The 23,997-nt window shown below is 42.7% G+C and overlaps 1 protein-coding gene and 1 long non-coding RNA gene across 3 annotated transcripts; both read left to right on the top strand.

Annotated features, from left to right (window-relative positions):
* Nucleotides 1-1,406: 1,406 nt before the first annotated feature.
* LOC143326691 (uncharacterized) lies at nucleotides 1,407-23,782 on the top strand. Of its 2 annotated transcripts, XR_013077697.1 has the most exons (4): nucleotides 1,407-1,662; nucleotides 18,636-18,765; nucleotides 20,706-20,788; nucleotides 21,086-23,782. It is a non-coding gene; the product is annotated as an uncharacterized LOC143326691 (long non-coding RNA). The 2 variants fall into 2 exon arrangements; XR_013077698.1 differs by lacking the exon at nucleotides 18,636-18,765.
* On the top strand, nucleotides 1,853-3,828 carry bhlhe23 (basic helix-loop-helix family, member e23). The gene has a single exon (XM_076740486.1). The coding sequence runs from the start codon at nucleotides 2,402-2,404 to the stop codon at nucleotides 3,083-3,085; it is 684 nt and encodes a 227-aa protein (XP_076596601.1). The 5' UTR covers nucleotides 1,853-2,401; the 3' UTR covers nucleotides 3,086-3,828.
* Nucleotides 23,783-23,997: the final 215 nt, after the last annotated feature.

Here is a 23,997-nt window from a genome sequence, read left to right as displayed (position 1 = left end):
TCAGTTCAGGATGCAGAGTACTGAATAGTGTCACATATTTGGATCTGGTAGTGCCTCTGTCTGTTTAACAATTCAGGCAACGACTATTTTAAATCCCAATTACAATGACAGCTAAACAATTAAGTCATTATGAGCTGAAATATAATTAGTAGTATGTGTCAGTTTTAATAAAAGTGGGTAATCACCATTTTAATAGTGGGTTTTCAAGGGGATATGAGGAAACCTGTACAGGTGCAGCAGCGCAATGTGAAAAAAAGAGAAAAGTGTCAAAAATGATGAGAACGTTTGTCAATCACATGATAATAATTACATTAGCAAAGAAGAGCCGTGATCACAATTACACCCACTGACTAAAAGACACTTATTGAGATAGTTACATGTTCCCTCTGCACATACATGAACTGAATAACAACTTGTGTCCGATATGGTTTTGATACAAACTAACTGGTCAATACATCAGGTTCCACATCACACTTGTTTCATATCGGGATGTGATTCCAGACTAGTTGTGATGTCATAACATCATGTTTGGTGGGTATGTGTTATAAAAGAGAGTTTTCTACTTGAAGAGATAAATGTGAAAACAGCCTTCGGGAGTCAGACGCATGCATCATTCTGCACATCATCTCAGTAACAACGGGCAAAACAGACATACTAGAAATGACCTCATAAATGACCACCGAGTACAACAAACAAAAAAATACTGAGAGCATTAAATCAAACTGGTATTTACTCTATTATTATATTTATTTAGCCTCTTCCTCCAGAAGGTGGCGCAAGATTATAGAATACTGAGCCTACAGGGGGCCACATGGGAAGTCGACTGTCACAATGTGATGTCCCATATTGGACACTGGGTGGCAGCCTTACCTTCATTATTAACTTTGACACTCAGGACACCTGTTTCTTACCCTCAGGAGACCTTTTAGTTGCAAATATATATATTTATGTATCTGTTATAATAGTAGCCCATCTGTGTGCTATTTCAGGTTGTCTTTAGTCTGATTTGGATTCTTTTAAAAACATTTTCTTATTCACTAACCCCACGCCTGTAATATTTCTGCGGGTTCATTAAGCAGTGAGTTCACAGTGACATTGTCGTCACACTTTTTATCGCTTCTGGCATCGCTATATTTGGCTGTTACGAGCCTTTAAGTTGTATAATGTTGTCTTAAATGTATTAATCGCAGCTTCCAGTGTTCATGGGATATGACTCATTGAGTACATCGACAAAAATTGAAGCCATTTGTCTCTCACTAATCAGCGGCCGGTCATTGTAAGATGCTACATTACCTGCAAAGGTGACTGAGTGGAACTTGTCCCACGCCATTTGGTGCCAATGCTGACTCCGCTAGCGTGCAGGGTGAATGGCTGTGAGGAGCAACTTCCTCTGCAAGCTCATTGTTTCTGGGATCAGTCCAGAGCAGGCTGCACAGCTCAAACTATAGCCTAACACCCAGGATGTCTGTCACTGTCACAGTTGTCTAAATGCACCGATCCAAAGCAAACACTTTAGTCTGGATCAGAGAGAAAGAAAGAAGAACCTGGAGGTCACATGCTCAAACCTCACAGCCTCTTTTGTGTGTCCTGTCAGTGTCCTTCTGCTCCTACCTGATCTCTCACTATGTGTTTCTGATGTAGACAGACAGCTTCTTCAGACAGGTGAGTGCTTTTTATCCACCTACCTGTCTGATGCCGCTACATTAAGGTTTACACTGAGCTCATGCTGTCCACTTTATGGCGATTATATATCTCTCTTTTCAAGTTTATTGAAATGCGCCGTGTTTGGTGAAACAGCGTTAAATAGGTTGATGCCTGATATAATAGTGGACAATACAGTAACGGCTGCGTGTCAGCTTGCGCTGCAGTTATCACGTTGTGATTGAAACTGGGAGCAGACTTGCGCTCTTCCCGAGTTAATTAAAACGCCCCCCTGATTGGACGGCTAGATAATCCCGACGGGCCTCGTGCTCCTACTAACTTGCGAGCAGGGGCAGTGCGCGAGTCACAATCTGCCCAAGGCGAGGGAGGGCAAGAAAAACGCGCGAGAGGAAACCGACCGTACGAGGGGGACACGAGCGCTGCGATCTCAAGCGAGCACAATTAGAGAAGTGTTGTTGAACGTGGGCTATGCGCGCAACAAGGGGGGAGCGCAGTGTACAGAGGAGGTGAACGCATGTAGAGGCTCAGCTTCAGATTCGCAGCCTCCTTCTTGAAGAGTCACTGCACTGACAGAGGGAAGGAGTGAGGCAAGAGAGGAACTCCAGGAAAACAGCAACTCTTGGAGAGAACTACGTGAGTACAGCCTACAGTTTTCCAAAACAAAAGAGAGGATAGAGAGAGAGGGGAGAAAACGGAAGAGTAGACTTTTCCTGGTCAGAATCTGCTCTGGAAGAGAAAAATGAATGTCAGCGAAGAGAACCTGCTCAAATCCATCAGCAACGACGCGCTCCTCGACCTGACGCAGCGCTACGGCCAATCAGCCTTCGGGTTTGGCGCTGGCCATGGTGCTGGAAGTCCCGGCCGGTTCCCGCTCACACCGGCCAACGACTTCCTCACCGGGCAGACCGCGAAGTCCAACGAGAGCGGCGGGGAGCACACGAGCGACGACGAGGACGGCTTCGACTCGCTGGAGTCCCGGAAGCGAGGCTCGTCGTTTGGGGACGACAAGCCCGGGGGGCCCCTCGCCAAGAAGTCCAAGGAGCAGCGCTCCCTGCGGCTCAGCATCAACGCCCGGGAGAGGAGGAGGATGCATGACCTGAACGACGCGCTGGACGGCCTGCGCTCTGTTATCCCCTACGCCCACAGCCCCTCGGTGAGAAAACTCTCCAAAATAGCCACTCTCCTCCTGGCTAAGAACTACATCCTCATGCAGGCTCAGGCTCTGGAGGAGATGAGGCGGCTGGTGGCGTATCTGAACCAGGGACAGACCATAACTTCACCAATCCCCACCGCCCTGGCGCCCTTTGGACAGGCTGCCGTCTACCCGTTCTCGGGCTCTGCGCTCGCCACCTGTGCCGAAAAGTGCACCACTTATTCCGGGACACCGTCGAGTCTCTTCAAACACTGTAACGACAAGCCTTGATTTGGTTTCACTCTCTTTCCTGAACTTTTACCTTTACTGCACCCATGTCGGTCTCTCTCTCCCACTCTAGTTATTTTCAAATCATTCTGTGGAAAATAAAACAAGTTTAGTCTGACGCATAATCTTAAAGTATGGTTAAGTAATTATACTGCAATGTTTCATTCAGATTTAACAAACGCTAAACTGTTTAGGCCTTCTTATAAGATGAAGAAAAAAAAAACAAAAAAACAAAAAACAAAACAAAACAGAAAAAAAAACCTCATTTTGTCGCTCGTACTTCACAGACACTGCGGGCCATGTCCAAATTATGAGTTTGGGTACATTTTAGTTATCAGCTGTTATTTGTAATCTATGCAACATTCAACAACAACAACAACATGAAAAGTGGAAATGCCAAGAAACGCGACCTGACTCTTAGATTTAATCCAGCAGTTCTGAATGGACTTCCCTTGACTGACTGTACTGATGCTATGTGGGGAAAATGTGATGTTGGCTGATATATCTACTGAAACGATGTGTTGACAAGTTTGTTTTGTTATTGCATTAACTTGTTAAGTTAAAGCACATCTCACATGATTGTATTGTACAACTGTGGAAAAAAAATCACTTGCTCCAATCCCGGCTATACTCATGGTTATATAACTACAGCCTATACATTGAAGAAGCGTTTTGGTTGTGTTGCAACATGGATTTCATATATTGTTTATATGTCTTTATAATTAAAACACATATCTATGCTTGGACCCGGTTTGCTTCATTTCATTAACTACTTCACAACTTTAAAGCTTTTCACCTTGAGAGCACATTTAATGACACATACACACTAAAATGAAAATACGAGCTGTACGACACACCTGTAATCTACTGAAATGACAAACATTTTGCTTTAAATTATGCTGTGGGCATTATATGTTACAGTTTGAGACTCGCTGAAAAGGGCTTTGATTAAAGCAAATAAGCGAACAAAAATATTAAAATTAAGCGCAAATTGGTGCAGTGGACAAATACCGAAAAAAAAAAAAAAAAAGGAGAAGAAAGAAAAAGTCACTTCTCACGCTGCTAAAACGATTGCCGGGTGTCACTGTCTGAGTGGCCCTCCTAAAATGAGTTGGCAAGTTTCTTTTCTTGCATGAGAAGGCTCTGACATGAAGAGCTGGGTCTAAACGAGCTCAGAGGGGCTGGTGGGGCCTGTTTGGCACGCACTGGGGTCGGTGGCGCTGAGGGGAAGGGCGCAAGAGCTGCCCGGGGCACCCAGGACCTGTCTCTGGGTATTTGGGTGATTGCAGGCTTCCTTGGCGGGCTCTTATACTCTGGACAGCTATTAACACGATTTCAGCTCCTGTCTCCCTGCTCGACTTAATTCAGTGAACGTTGCAGGGCCAGTTTTCTCTTGCAGGGTTTGTCTTGTGAGTGGATGGATTTAGCAAAGGATTCATGTTTGAAGTGGTCATACTTTAGTGATATTTATGCTCCTGAAAACGTGTCTGTGTGTGTTTTCTTTGTCTCTGCTTCTCTTTGTCTGTCACCTTTACCTGGAAACTGACACTGTCTTGGTCTGCCTTTATACTTATTATGTTGGTCTTGACTGCAGCACTGATGTTGGTGCTATAATTGTACTTTTTGAGTAAATAATTCTATTTAAATTTAGGATTTTCTTAGTGTAAATAAAACACCTCACTTGACAGGAGTAAGTAATGCTGTAGTGTTTTTGTAGCCTGCAAATTAACACAAGAGATGAGTTTGTTATTGAGTTAATTTCCAATTGAATCCACACACTAGTCCAGAATTAGATTATGCAGCCATTACACTGATTTATCAAACAGGCCAGAAAACATACTTTTTTCCCATCAAAGCCGGTTCGCAAAGTTGAGTGATTTTGTGATTAACAGCATCAATCTTTTCTAATCCTTTTTTAACATCTAAACCAAAAGAAATCAGTACTTATAATCCCACAGGTGCTCTTCCTTTATCAACTCTACCGTAATTTGGTATTTGTGCTTGTGCTGCACAAACTAAGCCATGCAGTTTAGAATACATTAGACCAGACATTTAGATCAGGCCAGTCTATTTATGCTCTTTAGAGAGTGACTAAGTGATCCACCCCAGTCTCTCTCTTACAATTTAGCTGCATGTCACAACAACAGGCCACCCATGGCATCTTAAATTGTCCCTCTGATGACACATGTCTTGTCTGAGACCCCATGAGACAGTCAGGGCAGCGGGGATGAAATGTGACAAATGCTGCAGATGATGTGAGGACTCGGGCCCTGCGCTCCATCAGTCCCCGTACAGCCTAATTGCCATAAATGAGATGGTTGCCTCTTTGCACGGATGGTTGGGTGGTCACTTTCCCTCCCTATAGGCCTCTAATGTTGAGCTGCTGAAATGTTTTATTGTGTCACCTTATTATCTTAATGGCCATCAGTGTGCATGGTGGCGGTGTGTGATTTGGCATGTAGGCCACATCTATGCATTAAGACAGATTTGTGATTTTGCTGGTCACGTGGTCGTGTTTCCTGGCCCTTGAGCCTACCAGCGATGGGTGGTGTGTACATAAAGTCACCAATTATTTTCATCTTTCCTTGTAATGAGGTAATTCTGTAAGCTACACTTTGTGTATTTAGCCTTTTCCGAGATGAACGCTTGCAGAGATTTAAAATAATATCATTAAAGAAGTGGTAAAGCGTGCCTAGTGTCTAGTGTATTTATGTTTCTCTGTAACATGTGCTCTTTGAGCTGATAGTAGGCAGAGGTGCTTGGGAAATGATTTTCTCATTCTAATTCATTTTAATTTTAATGAATGCACAATTTATGTCTCTGATGGCATTTGCGTTCTACTACAAAGCAGGTGAATATAATTCAGTGTTTTGCTAAATGAAACTGGTCTGAAACTCTATTAATCGTGTTTATGCCAAGCAAAAGTGTAACATATAGTAAAATATAGACTGAAGCAAACATAGAAAAGGAGGATATTTAGCAATACACTTTTTTACAAACACGTTAATTTTTGGATGCAACACAGCAAACAGATCAATGCCTCAATATGCCCTGGGCATGCCCCTGCAGAAAGTCTGCCATGTTTGTCAAGATGTTAAAAAAAAAATCACTTAGTGAGCCTGTCTGAAAATCTTGAAAAGGCTGCAATAATTCAAAAATGTCTCACAAATTATGTTTGGAGAGAAAAAAAAAACACAATACAATTTACAGAGACAGACAATTCTGACACATTTAAAATATTCAGTGAAAATATCTCAGTGGCATCTCATTGATTTGTTGTACCAAGACACATTTTGACCTGCACCATCACTGTCCGCTCCCCACAAAAAACACATTTTCAACCAGGTGGAGGACTGCGGATGAACATAATTTCATCTGTAATTAGAATTTCATTTTATAATCACATTGTTGCTGCCATTTGTTCAGTGGAAGATTTCATAAAAAGATAGAAAAGAAGGATCATTTGGCACTTTAACCCCCTTGTTTAGCATCTATACACACCATATTAATGTTTAATGAACGGTTTCTAACGCACTATAATGTAGTTTTGAGCAGATGTAAGGACATTTGTGGGAGCGATTAATGTGCCGTATTTGTCAACAGTTGCAATTTCTGCTGTGAGGACATATTTTACATCAGTACAACTGCGTTTTACTATATTATCGTTCATTAGGTGATGATGCACCAGCCTCCAGTTATGGGTGCCCACAGGAGGAGTTATAGTTCTTGATAAGTAAGATGATAAATGCTTCAGTGACATTCTAGTGTGTGATAAACCTTTTATTAAATGTTTACTTACTGCTTGTAAAGGCTAAATAGGTGGGCTGGACTGTTACTATATCAATTCTAGACTCGAATACAGACTAAATGGGACAAGATATAAATCAGTTTTAGTAACATTAACAACTGTTAGAAACTGACATCTCGCTCCTTATTCATACCTATTGTCTATTGTTGACGATGTCTTCATGCAGAAAAACACACAGCACCACAGTCAGTGCACTACCCCTCGCACGACAGCCCAGTGTGGTGCAGGAGTACGGACAGACTGTGTGATGTCTGTAAACATTTGTGTTTGCTCTCAGTGGGATAGAAAGGGAGTGATTTCATTAGCATGGCTCGGAGCTTTGAGGTATGTTTGTGTGCTTTTCTCCAACCCGATGGTATAGCACTAAAACCATATGCCCTTAAGTGTGTACCTCTGCCTAATGCATCTGACAGCGCTGTTTTCTCTAATTAAGTTCTCCCTATGTGCAAGTTCATGTGTCTGATGCACATTGTAGCACTCCATCTCACACACACACACAGGCTGTACTTACAACAGGGGCCTTGAAGGAAAATGAACATGCTTCAGCTCTGATTATGCTTACAGTGGGGGACAAAGAGAGGCGCCTTATAAAACATTAGGGTTTTTTTTTTGTTTTGTTTTGTAGTAAGTAGTATTTGCACACAGAAGCGTGGTTGTAGCTTAAGTGACAGAAGAGTTGGTTGTTTCGAGCAGGTTCATGATGGGGGAAGGGGTGAGGAGGTGAGATAAACAATAGGGCTAAAGAGTGCGTGCGTGTGTGTGTGTGTGTGTGTGTGTGTGTGTGTGTGTGTGTGTGTGTGTATGTCAGGTGGTAGAAAGGAGGGCATGGGACGTGCAGAAAGAGTAGAGGTGCTGGTGCCTCAGTGTTTTTGAGCCGGTGGTGGCACTGTAAGGATGCCCCCCACCCCCACCCCTCCTCACCCATCCATGCACCCCCCCCTCCCAGAACTTCTCTACTCCACGATGACATCACACTCTGTCGTCCCTCCCAGCCCCGCCTTGTCGGAAGCGATGAGCGGGTGAGTCAGTTGGTTCCGTGGAGCCATGTGATTCGGGGCGACGTTGCTGCAAGTGCAGCGGGATGGGCCGGGGCCCTTCATTCGTTAATCAGACGTCCAAAGGGGGGTGGAGAGGGGATGTCTGTTTGTATGTGTCTGCGTGTTTGTGCATCGTGTGTGTTTGTGTGCCTGTGTTTTGCGCTCATATGACTGCAGACCCTCGAAACATGGCAGTCAGGCAAAGCGTTTTGCCTATCGCCACAAGGCACCTGACACCACGCATGGTAGACCCAGACAGTGTGGCTGGGGCCAAATTGGGCCTGGTGGGAGGGAGCGGAGATGGAGGAGGGATAGGCAGCACTAGATGACACCAGTCTGAGCCCTCGTTGGATATGATCTCCTATCAGGCCTATCAGGGCTTATCATCTCTCACAGGTGCTCTTTATGTGTGGTGTATGTGGAGACAGAGCTCAGTTTTGTTGCAAGACTTCCCTTCCACTTTGTTAAAGCCTCGAGTTCCCCCTCCTCTTTTATCCTGCCTCCATGTTTCTCCTCCGTCCGCTGTCCCTCCCCCCTTTTCTACCACTGTGCCCATCACTCTCCCTCTTTTCACTTTTAGCTTGTTCTCTTGACAAAGGATAGGAGCTGACAATCGGGGGCATCCGTTACTGTTGCACGGCCTAATCTCTGTAATGGCCCCACAGATACGGAGCTGGTGGTGAGCAAACACTCACACAGACACACACAGACAAACACACCTCAACTCGCTGGACAAATGTGCATGCAAAGCCCTGGGGTCAACAATCATCTCTGTGTTCAGCCTTTTGTACACACCATAACCTCCTTCACTACACTACTCTCTGTATCTCTTTCTCCCTCGCTGTCTCCTTCTCACACACACACACAGACACAGACACACACACACACATGGCCCAGCACCCCTCTCTCTGTTCAGTACCAGCTGAGGAGCACCGCGGTTTTGTGGGGAGCAGGGGGAGCTCGTTATCCTCATTAATTAATGACAAAAGCGATGTAATTGGCCATCCATAATCCTCCATGCGGAGAAGGTGTGACAGGCAGTCCGGGACCATCCTCTACAGCGAGTGCAACTCATAAACACACGCAGAGAAGATGAAGACACATTTCATCCTGTTTGTGTGTGCCTGTGTGTGTGTGTAACTAATGATGCACTTAGCAAGACTGGCTTGTAATTACGAAGTGTTACTAAAGGTTGTAACAGAAGGGAAGTGCAAAACTGTGTATATCTGTAGTCTGGGTCCACACGAATGAAGAACAATTCAAAGTATGTCATAGATTTTTTCAATTCTCATTATGTTGTGGCATTTGAGGCTACAACATGCTGTACCCCCCCCAAAAAACTCTGAATGAAAAGACAAGATTAATGGCACTTCCTGTCGCCGACAATCTCGCACTAGCCTAATTAAAACCATTGGAACATGCGCCTGGCCAAGGATCAGTGGCTTTTAATGAGGAGCTTGTAGGCTGATTTGGGCCTCATTTTCTGCTTAATAAGGCCGGTTTAAAAAGTAATTTTGGAGGGATGTGACTCCTTTAAACCTGCTCATTATCAATGATAGCGCTTCACTTAAGTACTTCAGGAAACGCTGTGTTTAATTAATATTGTGTCGCGCACGTGGATTAGCTGACAGGCAGGAATGGTGGAGTGCGAGCAAGTGAGCAAGGGAGCTAAAATTGATGAAGAACTTTCAAGGGCACTGATTTCATTAAGCAGCTTCATTACAGCCCAAATAACTCTTCATGTCATTTCAATGCTTCAGTCGCTCTCGCCACACACACACACACACACACACTTGCACACACACACACACACACACAATAATCCTGTGCTGAATGAGGAAGGTGCACCAAGGATTTTTACATTTTAAGTGAAAATAAGACAATGACATGTTGGCTTCGGGCGATCTTGATGACACCTCTGCCTGGCAACATTTTTTTGGTCTTCGCTCTTTGTGTGTAATGCTGACCTACAGTGGTTGCAGCACTTTGTTTTGCCATTTAATGTATTGTGTTTTCGATTTTTGATTCCCTTCTCATTTCACAGCTTTTTCTTTGAGAGCTCATAAACAGAGCTTTTAAGGTCAAGCAGTTTAAGGGCTTGAGAGAGCTGCAGCAACTTTCACTGTGCATCACAACACTGAGGCTACAAAAGCTCTTACGGCCTCTTCATCCCATTGTGATAATCTTCTTAGCCCCCTGACTCCACTGTTCAATATGCATAAAGCAGAAAAGAGCTGGACTTGAGGGGCTTTGAGTGTCCTGCAGCTCGGTCTCTGGGATTTTCCTCTCTCTAGGACCAATTACCACACGCAAACAGGCTGAATGCGTTGCTCTATAGCATGAGTCTCCTCTGCTACACCATGACGAGGCTTAGTGTACATCACTCATTCAGGTTCTCAGCCACCCTGCAGGTGATTATTTCCGATCCATTCACTTTAGAGAAAAGATATCGAAACGAGATAGACAAGTTTATAGCCACGCTAGCAGCGTTGAGCTAAATGCTAATGTCAGCAACATGTCCATATTGATAATGCTTATGTTTAACGTTTATGCTATCTACCAATGGGGTGGCTGTGGTCCAGGACGTAGAGCAGGTTGTCTGATAATTGGAAAGTTGGCAGTTCAGTCCCTCCTCTTGTCCACATGTTGAAGTGTCCTTGGGATCAACGCTGAACCCCAAGTCCTGATGGTCAGGCGTGTGTGTGAAAGAGAGGCACTATATAAATGCAACAATTTGCAGAATGATGTTCACCATCTTACTTTGAATACTAGTGGAGCAGAGGCTGATGGGAATGTCTTACTTTGGTCATACACCATTTTTTGCATAGATGCAATATTAATTTATCCATAAAGCGTTGGAAAAATCAAAACTTGTACCTGATGATGGCGATAGATGAAATGTTGAGAAAGAATATTTACCAAGTCATTAGGATTCGTCGTCCAGCAACAGTCAGTGTCTGTTTATATTTCATGCCCATCCATCTGATTTCTGACACTGCCATCCCAAATGTGCTAAATGTGATTTCAAAATAAAATAATTAAAACAACGTTAGTTTGGGCGCTCTGCGGTGGCTGCAGGCCAGAAGTGTGTCATTGTCTCACGCTCGGAAAGTTGGGAAAATTCCCACATACAAGCTCACAAGTCAATTTTTGTTTAAAAGATGCTCACTCAAACTATTCCATTACTTTGCCATTATTTATCTCCTTCTCTTCATTAACCCCTGTCCTGAACAATTTGCAGATTACTTTTGTTTTATGAACTGTGGGACAATGGAAAAGAAACAAGTAGCTTCCATTAGTTGATAATTCAATCTGGAATCAGAGGATGGAAAAGAAGACAGAGGAGGGAGAGAGGGTGAAATACAGAGAAAATGAGGCGTTACATTTCGGGGAACAGATAAATTGGGAGAGAGGCATGCTCACTCTAATCTCCACAATGGGGACCTGCTTACATTATTTTCGGCATGTCTTGTTGATAGTATTCACACTGTACAACATCCTATCAGGTAATATCGCAGTCTTTGAAGGATTAGCAGGAATAAGAGGGGTTTTATTCTGTTTTGTGGAAGGGATAATTCCTCTGAAATATTCGAACATTTTCATACTAATATGGAAATGGATTTGAGCTTTTTTGTTTTTTCATATCCCGAGGTTTCTTCAGGACACCGTGATAGAAGAGCGGATGATTTTAGTGATTGAAAGAGGGAGACCGAAACGAGTAGAAACAGACGCTGCATTGTGGACACTGTTACGCAATGAAGCCATCTCCTTTTGTTCTTTCTCATGGAGACAGAGTGACTTGCAAAGCTTTCAAATTTTGTCACCCATTCTCGATGTAGCATCGAGGGCCATATGATGGAGTTAGCTTCGGGCTGCTAATGTAATGCCACAGTGGTTAATACAGGAGCTCTAGATAAGCCACAGCTCCAGCACCTTGTTATTCCTTTTTCATAGAATGCAAATAAGAGGATAATAACCCAGGATATGATCCGCAGAGACAGCTATTGTTCTCCAATTGTTTTTGGTCCTGAGTCAAACAGCAGAAAAACACCTCTTGTTTGTTTCCACGGTGTCCCCCGCTGTTTTTGTTTTGCTAATACGAATATCTGGAAAGGGAAGACCTCATATGTGAGACATACCAAGCACTGCAATGAAAACATCACCTTGTTAAAAGACAATATTGTTCTCAATTAATGGAATCAATTAACTTACCTAACTGCCAGGCTAGTGTATATAAATCATTCATTATCAACGCTCTGCTAACCTTCCAGTGTTATCTCAGTGGTCCAATAGGTCCCCTGTCTCAAGGTTGATCTGCAGAGAGGATGGACAAGAGACAGCTGCCCATCACTCTCCTGCTGCAGCCGACCATTAGGGCACCATGGCCTGTGTTTGTGTCTACGTGTTTGTCATTTACAGGTTTAATTAGACAGTGCTGTTAATGGAGGCGATGACTTTGGGGCGGTGGATGAATGACACTCATCTCTGGCAGCAGGGCTACAATATGTTTTTCTAAGAGTTGAGGAGGGGAGGGAAAGAGAGGAAACTACGACGGAGGAGTGGAGATAAAGCAGAGGGAAAGAGTGAAGGGTGAAGGGAGGGTCATTTTGCTATTATTTATGAATGGATGGTTCTGTGTGTGTGAAAATGTGTGTGCGTGTGTGTGTGTGTGTGTGTTTGTGGGCCGGTGTGTGTGTGTGTATGTTTGTTAATGGAGCCCCATACTGTATCTCTGTTGGTCCAGGTCACCTGCCGTTCCCTCTGTTGTGTTAAGGATTATCCCAGGAAGTGAACTGGAGCAACAGTAATGTGAAGCTTTCCTCTTACTGTAAGCCCGCCCAGGAGTCTCTAACACACACACACACACACACACACACACACACACACACATTTTTCTGAAGAGGACAGCCCTCCCACACACAGAAATTGATATGCATGATAAACACGCAGAATTTATCATAATAGTGTCTTTGCACCTTGTGTGGTTTTGCATGTTTTGGCCTGTCAATTATAAATCACATACACACTGCGCTACTGCTGGCCGAACTTCAAAAAACTAAAAGTTGCTGGCTTCCAATAATTTCAGCAAAGCAGGAAAATCTATACGCAGAGGCTTGAAAGTTGCTTGAGATTCATATTTTTAAAAAATAAAAAAAATAACATGTGGCCTTGATTTTTTTTTTTTTTGGCAAAGTTGTGTTATTGTCTGGGTGGCAGCTAAAAATAAAGGTGACAAAATGTGATATATTGTCTCATTTAACTTTCAAGTGTCTGTAAGTGGATTTCATGCTCTGAAATGGAGGGATCCGTTGGCTACGACGAAGCTAAAGCTGCAACGAGGAGTCAAGCAGTTGATTGACAGATAATTTATTGGTAGCTAACAGATGTTTAGATTTTGGACAACCAAGCATTGGGCACTATTTTCTGGTTAATCGAGAAAATAATTGGCAGATTCAATAGATTTCAATAATGAAAATCATTAATTGCAGCTCTACTAAAAACTATGATATGCTATGGGACGTGCTAGGCTGAGTATTCCTTTGCATCTGTATTTAATGTTTTAAAACCAACACTTTTCTGCCTGATTTTTTTAAAAATTTGTAAAAACTAGAATCAAAAACCCAGCAGCACTTTTGTGATGTTGTTTTGAGTTTCACAGGTGCCTCCGTGCAGCACGATAAAAACATGTTTTCCTGAAACCACACTGCTCATAAACAAATTCGTTTATTACTTTTTCAGAATGGAAACGCTAAATATTACTATTCCAATCCCATCAATCATAATCTTTCTTCTATTAATATTGCAAACAATGAAAACAGTGATCCAAGCCAGGGAATTACACAGGACACATTTGTATTATCCCCTGTTATGCGCGCGCGCACACACACACACACACACACACACACACACACATACACACACACACACACACACACAGACTTCTGATCTTCCTTATAAGGTGAACATCGGATTTCTGGTAATGTCCCGGCTCCATTTTCATTTTAATCACGGCAATGGGATCAGACAAGCTGGTCGGGCGGGCTTGGCCTGGCTTGGTTGATTGTTCTGATTGAGTTTTCTTTGTTTGGCAGATATGTAATACAGCTTGCTTAAGAGGATTTGATAAGAGGAAGGAGGTTATTGTGTGATTTAATCATGTTCACTGAGATGAACCTGCACTTGTCCACTTCCTGACAGGCAGACCTCGGCTTTAATGTCTCAGCACACAGAGGGACAAGTTTGCTGGCATTAAAACCATCCGCCAACTGTGCCTCCACCTGAGCGCTGTAGTGAGTAGTTTAGGACAGGGCATGCTTGTGCCATTTTTACTATTGTTCTTGAGTAATGAGTGATGTAATTACACAAGATGATTTATATATATTTTTTAGGATAGTGCATTTCACTGTGTGTGATTGGAGTTGGCAGCAGAGGGGATAATTTTTTGACAGGAACGTACAAAAAGATAGTCACGATTATATACGTTCATGATTTAAAAAGGCTAAATGGTTTCCTAAAACAGCTGGGCATTGCAGTTTTTTAGCAGACGCTAATAAAACAGGCTTAAATTGTGCATTTCTGGGCGACTAATTGCAGCTTCAGATTTGGTGCGAGTGAGTTTTTACTGCAGTAGGATGATGCATGAGGGACGGAGAAAGTAAACTACAGGGCCCATGTTGATTGCAGTAAGGGTCACATGTCATCCAGTGCAAAGGTGTGGCTGCTTTTGACAGTAATGTAGATCTATGTAGGCTTTGGCTATTTGTCAGTGGGATGAACTCATTGTTGGTTTTGCCTTTTTCGTGGGATTTGCTGACATTCAGACGAATCTAAAATTTATCCTTCAAGGTTTTTGCCACCACAGATGCACAGATTGAAGACAAAGTGTTAAGAAGGCTGGACGTCCGGACGGGTTTGACGTTTAACATTGTAATGTGACACTGGATGTTAACAAAGATGGATTAGTCAGAGGAACATCCCTGGACAGATAACAGACAGATTATGGATCAGCGAATGTCATGAGGATAAACTATGTCATGAACAATGCACAAAAGATGAAAGCAACGCAAGCAGTTACTGACATGTTATAAGGACATCAGGGCTTTCTGAGGTGAGCTGAAAATGAGCGTCTACAGTGTTTTATAATGGGTATGAGGAAAACCTAAAACTTTATTGCCCCAACTGTCTATAATATACAGTGCTTTAGTGGTTTATTCACATGAACGATAAATGTGGCCACCAAGCTGTCACAGTATAAGCATTGCTCTAAATATGCCCATAAGGGTTTTCTGATATCTAACTGGTCTTGCCGTCTGCCACTGGGAGGATTAAGCAGGCTGAGGTGGTGAGGTGACTTCCCCTTCCCCTGACATTCACTCTTCCTCTTACATCGTCACTCTCTGCTCCTCATTAACATCAGTGACAATAATCATCTGAAGAAACAATGATCACAACCAAAAGGCTTCATCTGCTGTTACTTCAGCACTGCAGAGATGAAGCACAGTCGTACTGTAATATCTGCTATTGCGTGTGTGTGTGTGTGTGTGTGTGTGTGTGTGTGTGTGTGTGTGAGAGAGAGAGAGAGAGGGAGAGAGAGAGAGAGAGAGAGAGTTAAGCCTAGCATTAGCTATGCTCAGTTTGTGGGTTTTCCTCCATCAGCAGCAGTATTATTTACATGAGTCCCAGCAGGGTGCCCGCTCCTGGTCCAGCACTGGGAGCTGGTTACTCCACGACATTTTGACACGACAGTTTAATCTAGATTGGGAGAAACAAGAAGACAACGGCATGCAAAGTCCTACATCTGCTGCTGGACCACACATGAAATGTCATACATGTATCTTTTTACAATTTGGCACAAACGGTTACATGATTTCGAGAGAGTGGTTTTGGATTTCCAAGCATTACAATATTAATATACATTTTTTAACAGTGTACCCTTAATTACTTAATCCTCTTATGGCCCCCTTCAGTGCTCTGAAAATAGGGTCATCTCGTGTGTGTGCGTGTGTGTATTTATGTGCCTCTGTGTGCTGAATATCATGTGAAAATCTACTGTATGTGTGTGTGTCTAAAATGTCCTGGGACACGGTACCACCCCCCAAACCCACGACATCTCCGTGACCTCAACAAACATTACCCTTCAGCCCCTCCCTCCTCCTCCTTCAACACTCATCCAGGCCCACCAGATCAAGATCAGATCAGTGCACATGCACAGTGTTTATTACAGTGGCATCTTTCAACTTTGATATTGTTTCTAATTTTTTTACTAAAATCTCGGCTTTCTACAGAATTGTCCACATGGTCGATGAATTTTTCTCTGCTTTGTTTCTCCTTTATTTGCTGTCAGGCATCCACAAGTCTTAGCTTTGTTAATTCTATTCAAAATCCATGCATGAATTACTTCTTCAGTGTGCGCTTGCTAAATACTTGCTAAAGTATTTCATAAAAATTCCTCTAAAATATTTCAAACTTCTCCTCTCATGTCGCCTACCCGAGTGCACAGAGGCTTTGTGGCTGACTTGCTGGCTGGTTGAGTGTGACTGGTTGGCTTAGCGTCAGCTGTTGGCCCAGCCAGGCTCAGCTCAGATTGCTCCAGATTAGGAGATGGGGCACTCTGAGAGCAACTATGATCCATATTAAAGCTGCATAAAATGAAAATTGCAAAGATTTAGAGGCGGATCATAGGCCACAGAGAATTTAATCACAACCTGGCAGTGTGTATGTTTGTGCGTATGTGTGCGTTTGTGTGTATGCAACTCTGCATAATACAGAGCGCATAGTGACATGAGGATTATCGATGTAGGCTGTATTTACTTATCAACCCAGTGTTCAGAGATGTATCACAAATGTTTTATCAGTCCTGCAGTTCTTCTCTGTCATGGCTACCCAAGAGTGTGATGATGCATGAAAACCGTGGAGGGTTTTTTTTTTTTTTTTTTTTTCATGTTTTAAAGTTTGGAGACAAATATGATGTGTTCATAGACCGAAAAGAAAAAAAACTCACGGACATGCATTTGTTCTGTGTTGGTGTGGAAGTGGGCGAGAGAGCGTGTGTGTTTATGTTTGAGCCCAGCCGGGGATGATACTTCTCCAGTGTCCTCCACGCATGTAATCCACCTAAAGCTTTAAATACTGTTACTGTGTATTCAAAGGGTTGACTCGTAATAGATATGATAAATGGTAAACGCGCTGTATTTATTTAGCGCTTCTCTAGTCTGATGAGCACTCAAAGCACTTTTTACAACACCAATCTGCATTCACCCATTCACACACACACATTCGTATGGTGGCTAAGCCCACCTGCTCATTACGAGTGTTATCCATTCACACACACTCACACACTGATGGCACATCGTCGGGAGCAATTTGGGGTGCAGTATCTTACCCAAGGATACTTCAACATGTAGAAGATGTAGTACATGTAAAGAACCCCCAAATTTCTGGTCATAATCGATGGAAAGTAATTATTACGCAGTTTCTATGTACATTACTAGCATATTTTCATTATATGCTACTTAATACATTTACCTCACTGCATGTCAAAAGAAAATATTGCACTTTTTTGCACTACATTCATTTGGCAGCTGATTCATACAAACGTACAAAGCATGCAATCAGTTCATTAAATCCAATATATTGTTGTAGATTACATAACCTGAAAGCATAAAAAGTAGATGGAATTAGCTCCACTCCAGCCAGCTACAACATTATAATTCCCTTGATACATTAATGCTTAAATGATGATTATATTGACAGGAGCCATTCTGCATAATGAGTACTTTTAATTTAATGCTTGCAGTCAGTCACTTTCACTGATATAACATTGCTGTACTTTCACTTCAGTGATGTTAGTGTTTAAAATGTTAAAAAAAAAGATGTGAATACTCCCACCATTGTGTACGTGTAGTGTGCTATCAACACAAATCAACGCGTGTATAACGTAATTAAAGAGGCATGCATAGTTTCAGTGTTATCTTTCTATTCCTTTATAGTGTGTTGTGAATGTTTTTAGTGTATGTGCATGTATTAAGAGTGTGTGTGTGTTTGCAGCCATAGGCGACATGTGCTTGAGACACTGGACAGAAATCATGAGTTGTGCCCCATTTGTGCTCACCTGTATCTGCGTCTCTGCTACATCTGAACACACATGATGTTGCCTACATGAAAACCATTCCTTCTCTCGTTTTTCATCGCTTTCTTTCTCCGCTTTTGAGCAGGTTTTTTTGTTGCACGTCTCTCTTCTGTTTGCTGCTTCCTCCTCTCTTTCCTCCTCCCTCCCTTTTCTTTCATTCCATATTTCCAAATCCCTCTCCAAGAGCACATTGTATGTGTGTGTGTGTGTGTGTCCCCATGACTGTCATACACACAAATGTGCACACACACACACGCGCGCACAGAACGCAGACTTAGATCGAGCAGATGGTGACCGTATTCATTTTTTCCCCGACTAACATTAACCATTCATTATAGACAGCAGACTAAGCCAATCCCACATCCTCCCCCATGCAACACGTACACACACATCCACACACGCACACACATAATGTCCAATAATTTTGCCATTAGCCCAGTGACGGTCCCAAAATCTTGCGTGCCCCTCAGTCAGTGTTGATACTCTCTCCTTCCAGACGGTCCCAGCTCTGCTCTGACTCAATCTGTTGACATTTCTGATTCCGTCCCCATGACTCAAATTTCTCCTCCTTCACTTCAGCAACCCACAACAGGAATGAGGAGCATCTGACGATTCCCTCTGCCTCCCCTTCCATCCAACACCGCTATTTTTTTTTGTCTTTGTTCCTTCCACTTTCACTGTCTGGCTTCTTCTGGCAACTTCCCCACAAGTAAGAGACACAATCACTCTGTTTTCTTCCTTTGTTTCTCTTTCCCACTGTGTCTCACTTACGTCCTCTCTTCATTTCTATCTCTGTGTAATCAAATAGAAAAAAAAACCTAAAACCTGTGAGGCAGTAAATCAGATTTAATCTCTGGCTTGAAGAAAAGATGAACATTAATCCACATCTGTCCATACAAATGTTTACCGCTCATATTTCAGACCTCATTAGGCCCCGCTGTTAAGCTGCACGCTCACGGTAATGTACATGCATGCTGCTGGAAAAACAGAGAAAGACATAGGCAGAGAGGCTAATGTGTGTGCAAAAAAATGTGTTTTTGTGTCAAAGTTTGTGTGCTCGCAGACATGCACGTCCACCTCCTTGCATGCCTCCCCTGTAGTGAAAGCCATCTGAGGGGGTTTTGGCCCTCTGCCTCTCTGTGTGGTCTGAAGGGTGCAGAGGCAGAGAACTCTCACACACTTAAACTAATGAGACTTTTAGATGCAGTCAGAGAGCAGTGTGAGTTAGTGTTCCTCAGCCACCCGCTGGACATCAATCGCCCTGCGGCCTGAAGGCTTTGCACAGTTCCCTTTGCTAAACTGCACCCATCGCTGCCCTTTGCACACACATCCACACACTTTAACAAGCGCACATGCACAGACACAGTCGAGGCATCCTGAGGAGTTTAAACTTTCTCTGATCGGCACCAGAAATAAATGTATCAACACAGTCTGCAGCAAGCTCTTCGAGAAAGGAGCAGGTACGAGGACAGAAGACTCAGCTTTGGTTTGACAGCATTGTGTTTTTGCCGCATACAAGAAGTGGACACGACAACATGAACAGCTGTAAAAAATTTACAGGTTAAAGGTACACTGAGGAGGTTTTGACCACTAGAGTGCTATGGAGCAGCTTTTACAAATCCCTGTTTTGTTTGTATCTTGCACCGAAGCAAGTAAGTCAGCGAGGAAAAAAAACAAAAAAACACACCATTGCCACTGCTTTCAGCTTTTCTGTTGATGGACAGTTGGCGGCAGAAATGCACAAAGAAGCATAGAAACGGCGCTGAAGAATAAAAAGACTGCAAGCTAGCAATATTCAGAAAAGTGGTTTTGCAAATGTTTTATGAGGCAGGAGATGCATTCAACATGTTTGCTAGGCCTCAAGGATGCACACTGTGCTTTTTGGTGAGAAACACTGAATGTAAACATAACTTTGTTAGTTTCCAAGGAAAGTCCACAGAGCACCTTTCAATTTACAGCTTAATGCACCGCAATGCAAAGCTCAAGATGGTCAATGCTTTGTCGAGTCTATGCCAGTGAGTCAGTTTTCAAAGTCGATAATGGGTAACACTGATGCATTGAATTGCATTTTATTTTAACATTCTTTTCGTAAGAGCTATTTATTTTGGAAATCATGACAAAACCACTATAACATTACATTGTGTTTTGTCACACAGAGACCACAAACTTTTGAGAATGTTACCAGAGAGCTTACCAACAGTCTAGCACTACTATTGTATTGTGTTAAAATATATTGTGCATATATTCATATTTTTGATGCATGTTTTTATTATTCTCATAGTAATGTAGACGCAAGAGTAGCAGTTTCATGTGTTGGCTGTATTTGGCGGGATCACAATATAAGATTATTGCACATTGATATGATATTATCTACACAAAGGCCACAGTTCACAAGGTATCACAAGGATATGAGACCATCTCTGAAAATCACAGGATGTTTACAGAACGCCACAAAGCCATATCAGCTTGCATGTGTTTGCCAGTGCTACATATATCACAGGTGTGTCAACGTGACTGTGTCCTCATCTATTAATTTTGCATGGCGTGTCTACTTTTTTTTTGCAAAGTGCGACCCCTCCCCCAACATGCCATAAAGACAAAACGCATTAACACGACCTCTCTCTGTCCTTTTGTCTCCTCTCCACCCAGCTCCTCTTCCGTCACTCACCCCGATGCCCTAAAACTGTCCTAAATGACTTAATCTACAGGGCGACAGTGCTCCAGAGAGGCTGGTGAGTGAGGACAGTCTCTGTGTGCTGTAAGGGGATTGCTGTAATTACTGGGATCTGTGCACCGTATTTATCTTTTCAAGGGACGGGTGATCCTGCCATAAAAAGCCCAACATTTGGCAGTTAACTAATGCACACCATTAGATTGATTGTGCTGGATTTGTGTTTGTGTGTGTATGTGTGTGTCCCATATTTCCCTACTGCTGTCATGCTCTGCGATGTGTGTTAAATAATGCTTGGTTGTTCTCTGTAATCCTGATTAAATGAGGGTTAATGTGTGTCTGTTATACTTTTTCACAGGCCCTCCAACCGTGACCTTCGACGACTAAAGAGTTTGGGTAAATGAACTGGCTTATGAGGCACGATGAGACAGAGGGAGATGCAAGTAGCATCAGTGTGTCTGTCTGCATTTGCTGTATTGATGTCTCACCACGTGGGAGCAAGAGAGACAGAAAGACTGACATTTTATTACAGAATAAATAAAAACCATTGTCTGATGTGCTCTTTTCTTAAACATAAACCTCAGCAGCTTTCAAAATCTGACATTAGGAGTACAATAAAGGAGAGAAAATAATGAAAGAAAATGAAATTATCACTCTTCTTGGATGTGGCAGAGAAACAAACAGATTGACCACGCTCTTCTTTCCAAAATCCTCCCCCGTGCAGGCAACATGTTCCTCACGTCCATCTTGGCTGTTTTTTCAGATATTTGGTGTCAGTGTGTGTGTGTCTGTGTCTGTCTGTGTGTGCGTACGTGTAAATGTGTGCACGGGTTTGTGTGTGCGGGTTGTGAAGACGGAGGCTGCACCAGGCTGTCCAGCCTACACACAAACCGTCCCGTCGTTAAATCACCTTACTGTTCCATCCACCATCCACTGCCCTGAGCATGTTTTTCATTTGATGTGTGTTTTGGTTGAAATGAAAGACACACGGGGAGAGGAGAGTGAAAATAAAAATGCAGGGGTATCGAGAGAGGATGCATAAACATTGGATGTCAAAGTAACTTCAGACTGTGTTCTCTTTGCATTAATAAAACTAACTTTTGCCATCTTTGCCACTTCAAACTCTCTTGCGCGCGCGCACACACACACACACACACACACATTTAATCTCTCTACTCTGTCCCCTTTCTCCCACTTGTTCCTTATTAATTTTTATGTTTCTGACCTCGGAAACGGGCATGAGTACACAGATATATTACAGTAATTATCTAATTTTACAGTGCCATTAAATGTCACAGAAATCTAGAGTTATGGCATTAATACAATAAAGAGGGTTTAGGCCAGAGGGATGATAACTTAATACTGGACCAGTCTATAACAAACTGCCTACTGTGGATATTTGCCTTTTTCTCTCTGTCTCTTTTTTTTTTCCCCTTCATGAGTGATAAAATAAATCTATTAAAATTGGGTGAAATGTCTGTCCAGTGTAAATGCTAAATATATTTCCTACACGAAGTGGAACGTGTGCAAAGTTCAGTCAGTCACACTTTACATTGAGGTACACATATTCACTATTAACTAGTTGCTTATTAACATGCACATTAGTAGCATATTGGCTCTTGATTTGTCATTATACTGCACTTATTAATGCCTTATTTTGGAGTTTAAGGTTATTAGGGATTAGGGTTAGTAAGATCTAATTCATGTACAACTTCCTTACTTACTATCAATGTAGAGTAATTAGGAGGTTATTGAGGGAAAACTCTTAGTTAATGGCTGAGTAGCTGTAGAATGTGGTCATGCAGAATAAGGCATTAATAAGTGACTAATGACTAATAAAGAGCCATGCTAATAAGTAAGTAGCTCATGGTGACTATGTGCACCTTCATATAAAGCTGTCACTCAACAGTCAAATGCAAAACTTAAACTGCATGTGTGCTATTCAAACCTGTTCGACATTTAGCTGGATGTTCAGAGCGTAAAACATCCATTTCACAACTTCATTTCTGTATTCAGACAACTATGTTTTCCACCAGAATTCAGATTTACAACATATTATATTTAGATTCTCCTCATTTTCCCGGATCCTGGCCGGCAATAGTGTTATTTACTGTGGCTCTGACTGAGGCACATTTGGGAGGAGTTCAAATTCAAAGCTGTGCCAATCTACTCGTTCCTTTTTTTTTTTGTCTTTTTTTTTTCACCCCCCTCCATCGCCCTCTATTTCTCTCACTCACTCTCCACTCACTTCTATGTACCTATGTCCCGGTAGATGGAGATGTGAAATATTTAAACACACTTTGTTGTTTGGGGACAATGCACTTCAGCAGATGGGCCATCGCCGCACAGACCCCAATGTATGCAAATCTCCATACAAAGCAGCCCAGGATGTTTTCAATATAACACAAGTGCCTCAGGCCCTGTTTTAATCCCTCTTTACCCGCAGCCAATGCACTGTTTCATCCAGTCAAACGCCTTAAGCGCTATGTCAACTTGGACATCTGGCCACATAACTGAACCCAAAAAAAGTGTGCATGTGTGTGTTAGGAAGAGATCATGTTTATGGAGGGTTAGAAGGAGAGATAAAGGTGATATAGTGCATGCTGTTGGACTGAAATATCTAGAGATGAAATCATCAGTGGCATCAGTACATCAAAGGACCAGCCAGTGTATCTGAGGTGGATTCTTCGCCCTCCACACTGGGGGAAACAGGTGCCAGTGTTGCTTTCTTCATTGTCTCTTAACTTGTTTTGCTGTTTTCTCACTTGTTTTTCTCACCCCCACCCTCTAGGAATAAGCAACACACAAACACACGTGCATATGCGTGCACAGATGCAGCAACACACACACACACACACATTCGCGTACACAAATGTGGCACGGCAAGAGACGCGTGCTGCCTGCAGACTTTCTGGTCAGAACACTGATTTCTGTCGTTGTGACATCTGAAGGGTGCTACAGCACAGCCAGACACCTGGATACACATGGCATCCTTCACTACTGTGTGTCAAAGTCCACGTGTGTGTGTGTGTGTGTGTGTGTGTGTGTGTGTGTGTGTGTGTGTGTGTGTGTGTGTGTGTGTGTGTGTTTGTACGTGTGAGGCTTTGTGTGTATGCTAGGTGTCCGTTAGGTGTGGGGGAAGGTGGCATAGAAAGCAGCATCTCCTGAGGGTAACTCATCAGCTTTTCCTGGATGGACCACAAGTTCAGACGCTTGTGGCAATGTTGCATGTCCTCATTGACCTACATGATACAGAATACATATGTACTG

Source organism: Chaetodon auriga, chromosome 10 (assembly GCF_051107435.1).
Source record: "Chaetodon auriga isolate fChaAug3 chromosome 10, fChaAug3.hap1, whole genome shotgun sequence".
NCBI lineage: Eukaryota > Metazoa > Chordata > Actinopteri > Chaetodontiformes > Chaetodontidae > Chaetodon > Chaetodon auriga.
This window is presented reverse-complemented; position numbering and strand designations above follow the sequence as displayed.

Excerpts from the sequence above, each read along its gene's own strand:
- bhlhe23 (XM_076740486.1), top strand. The coding sequence starts at position 2,402 with ATGAATGTCAGCGAAGAGAACCTGCTCAAATCCATCAGCAACGACGCG.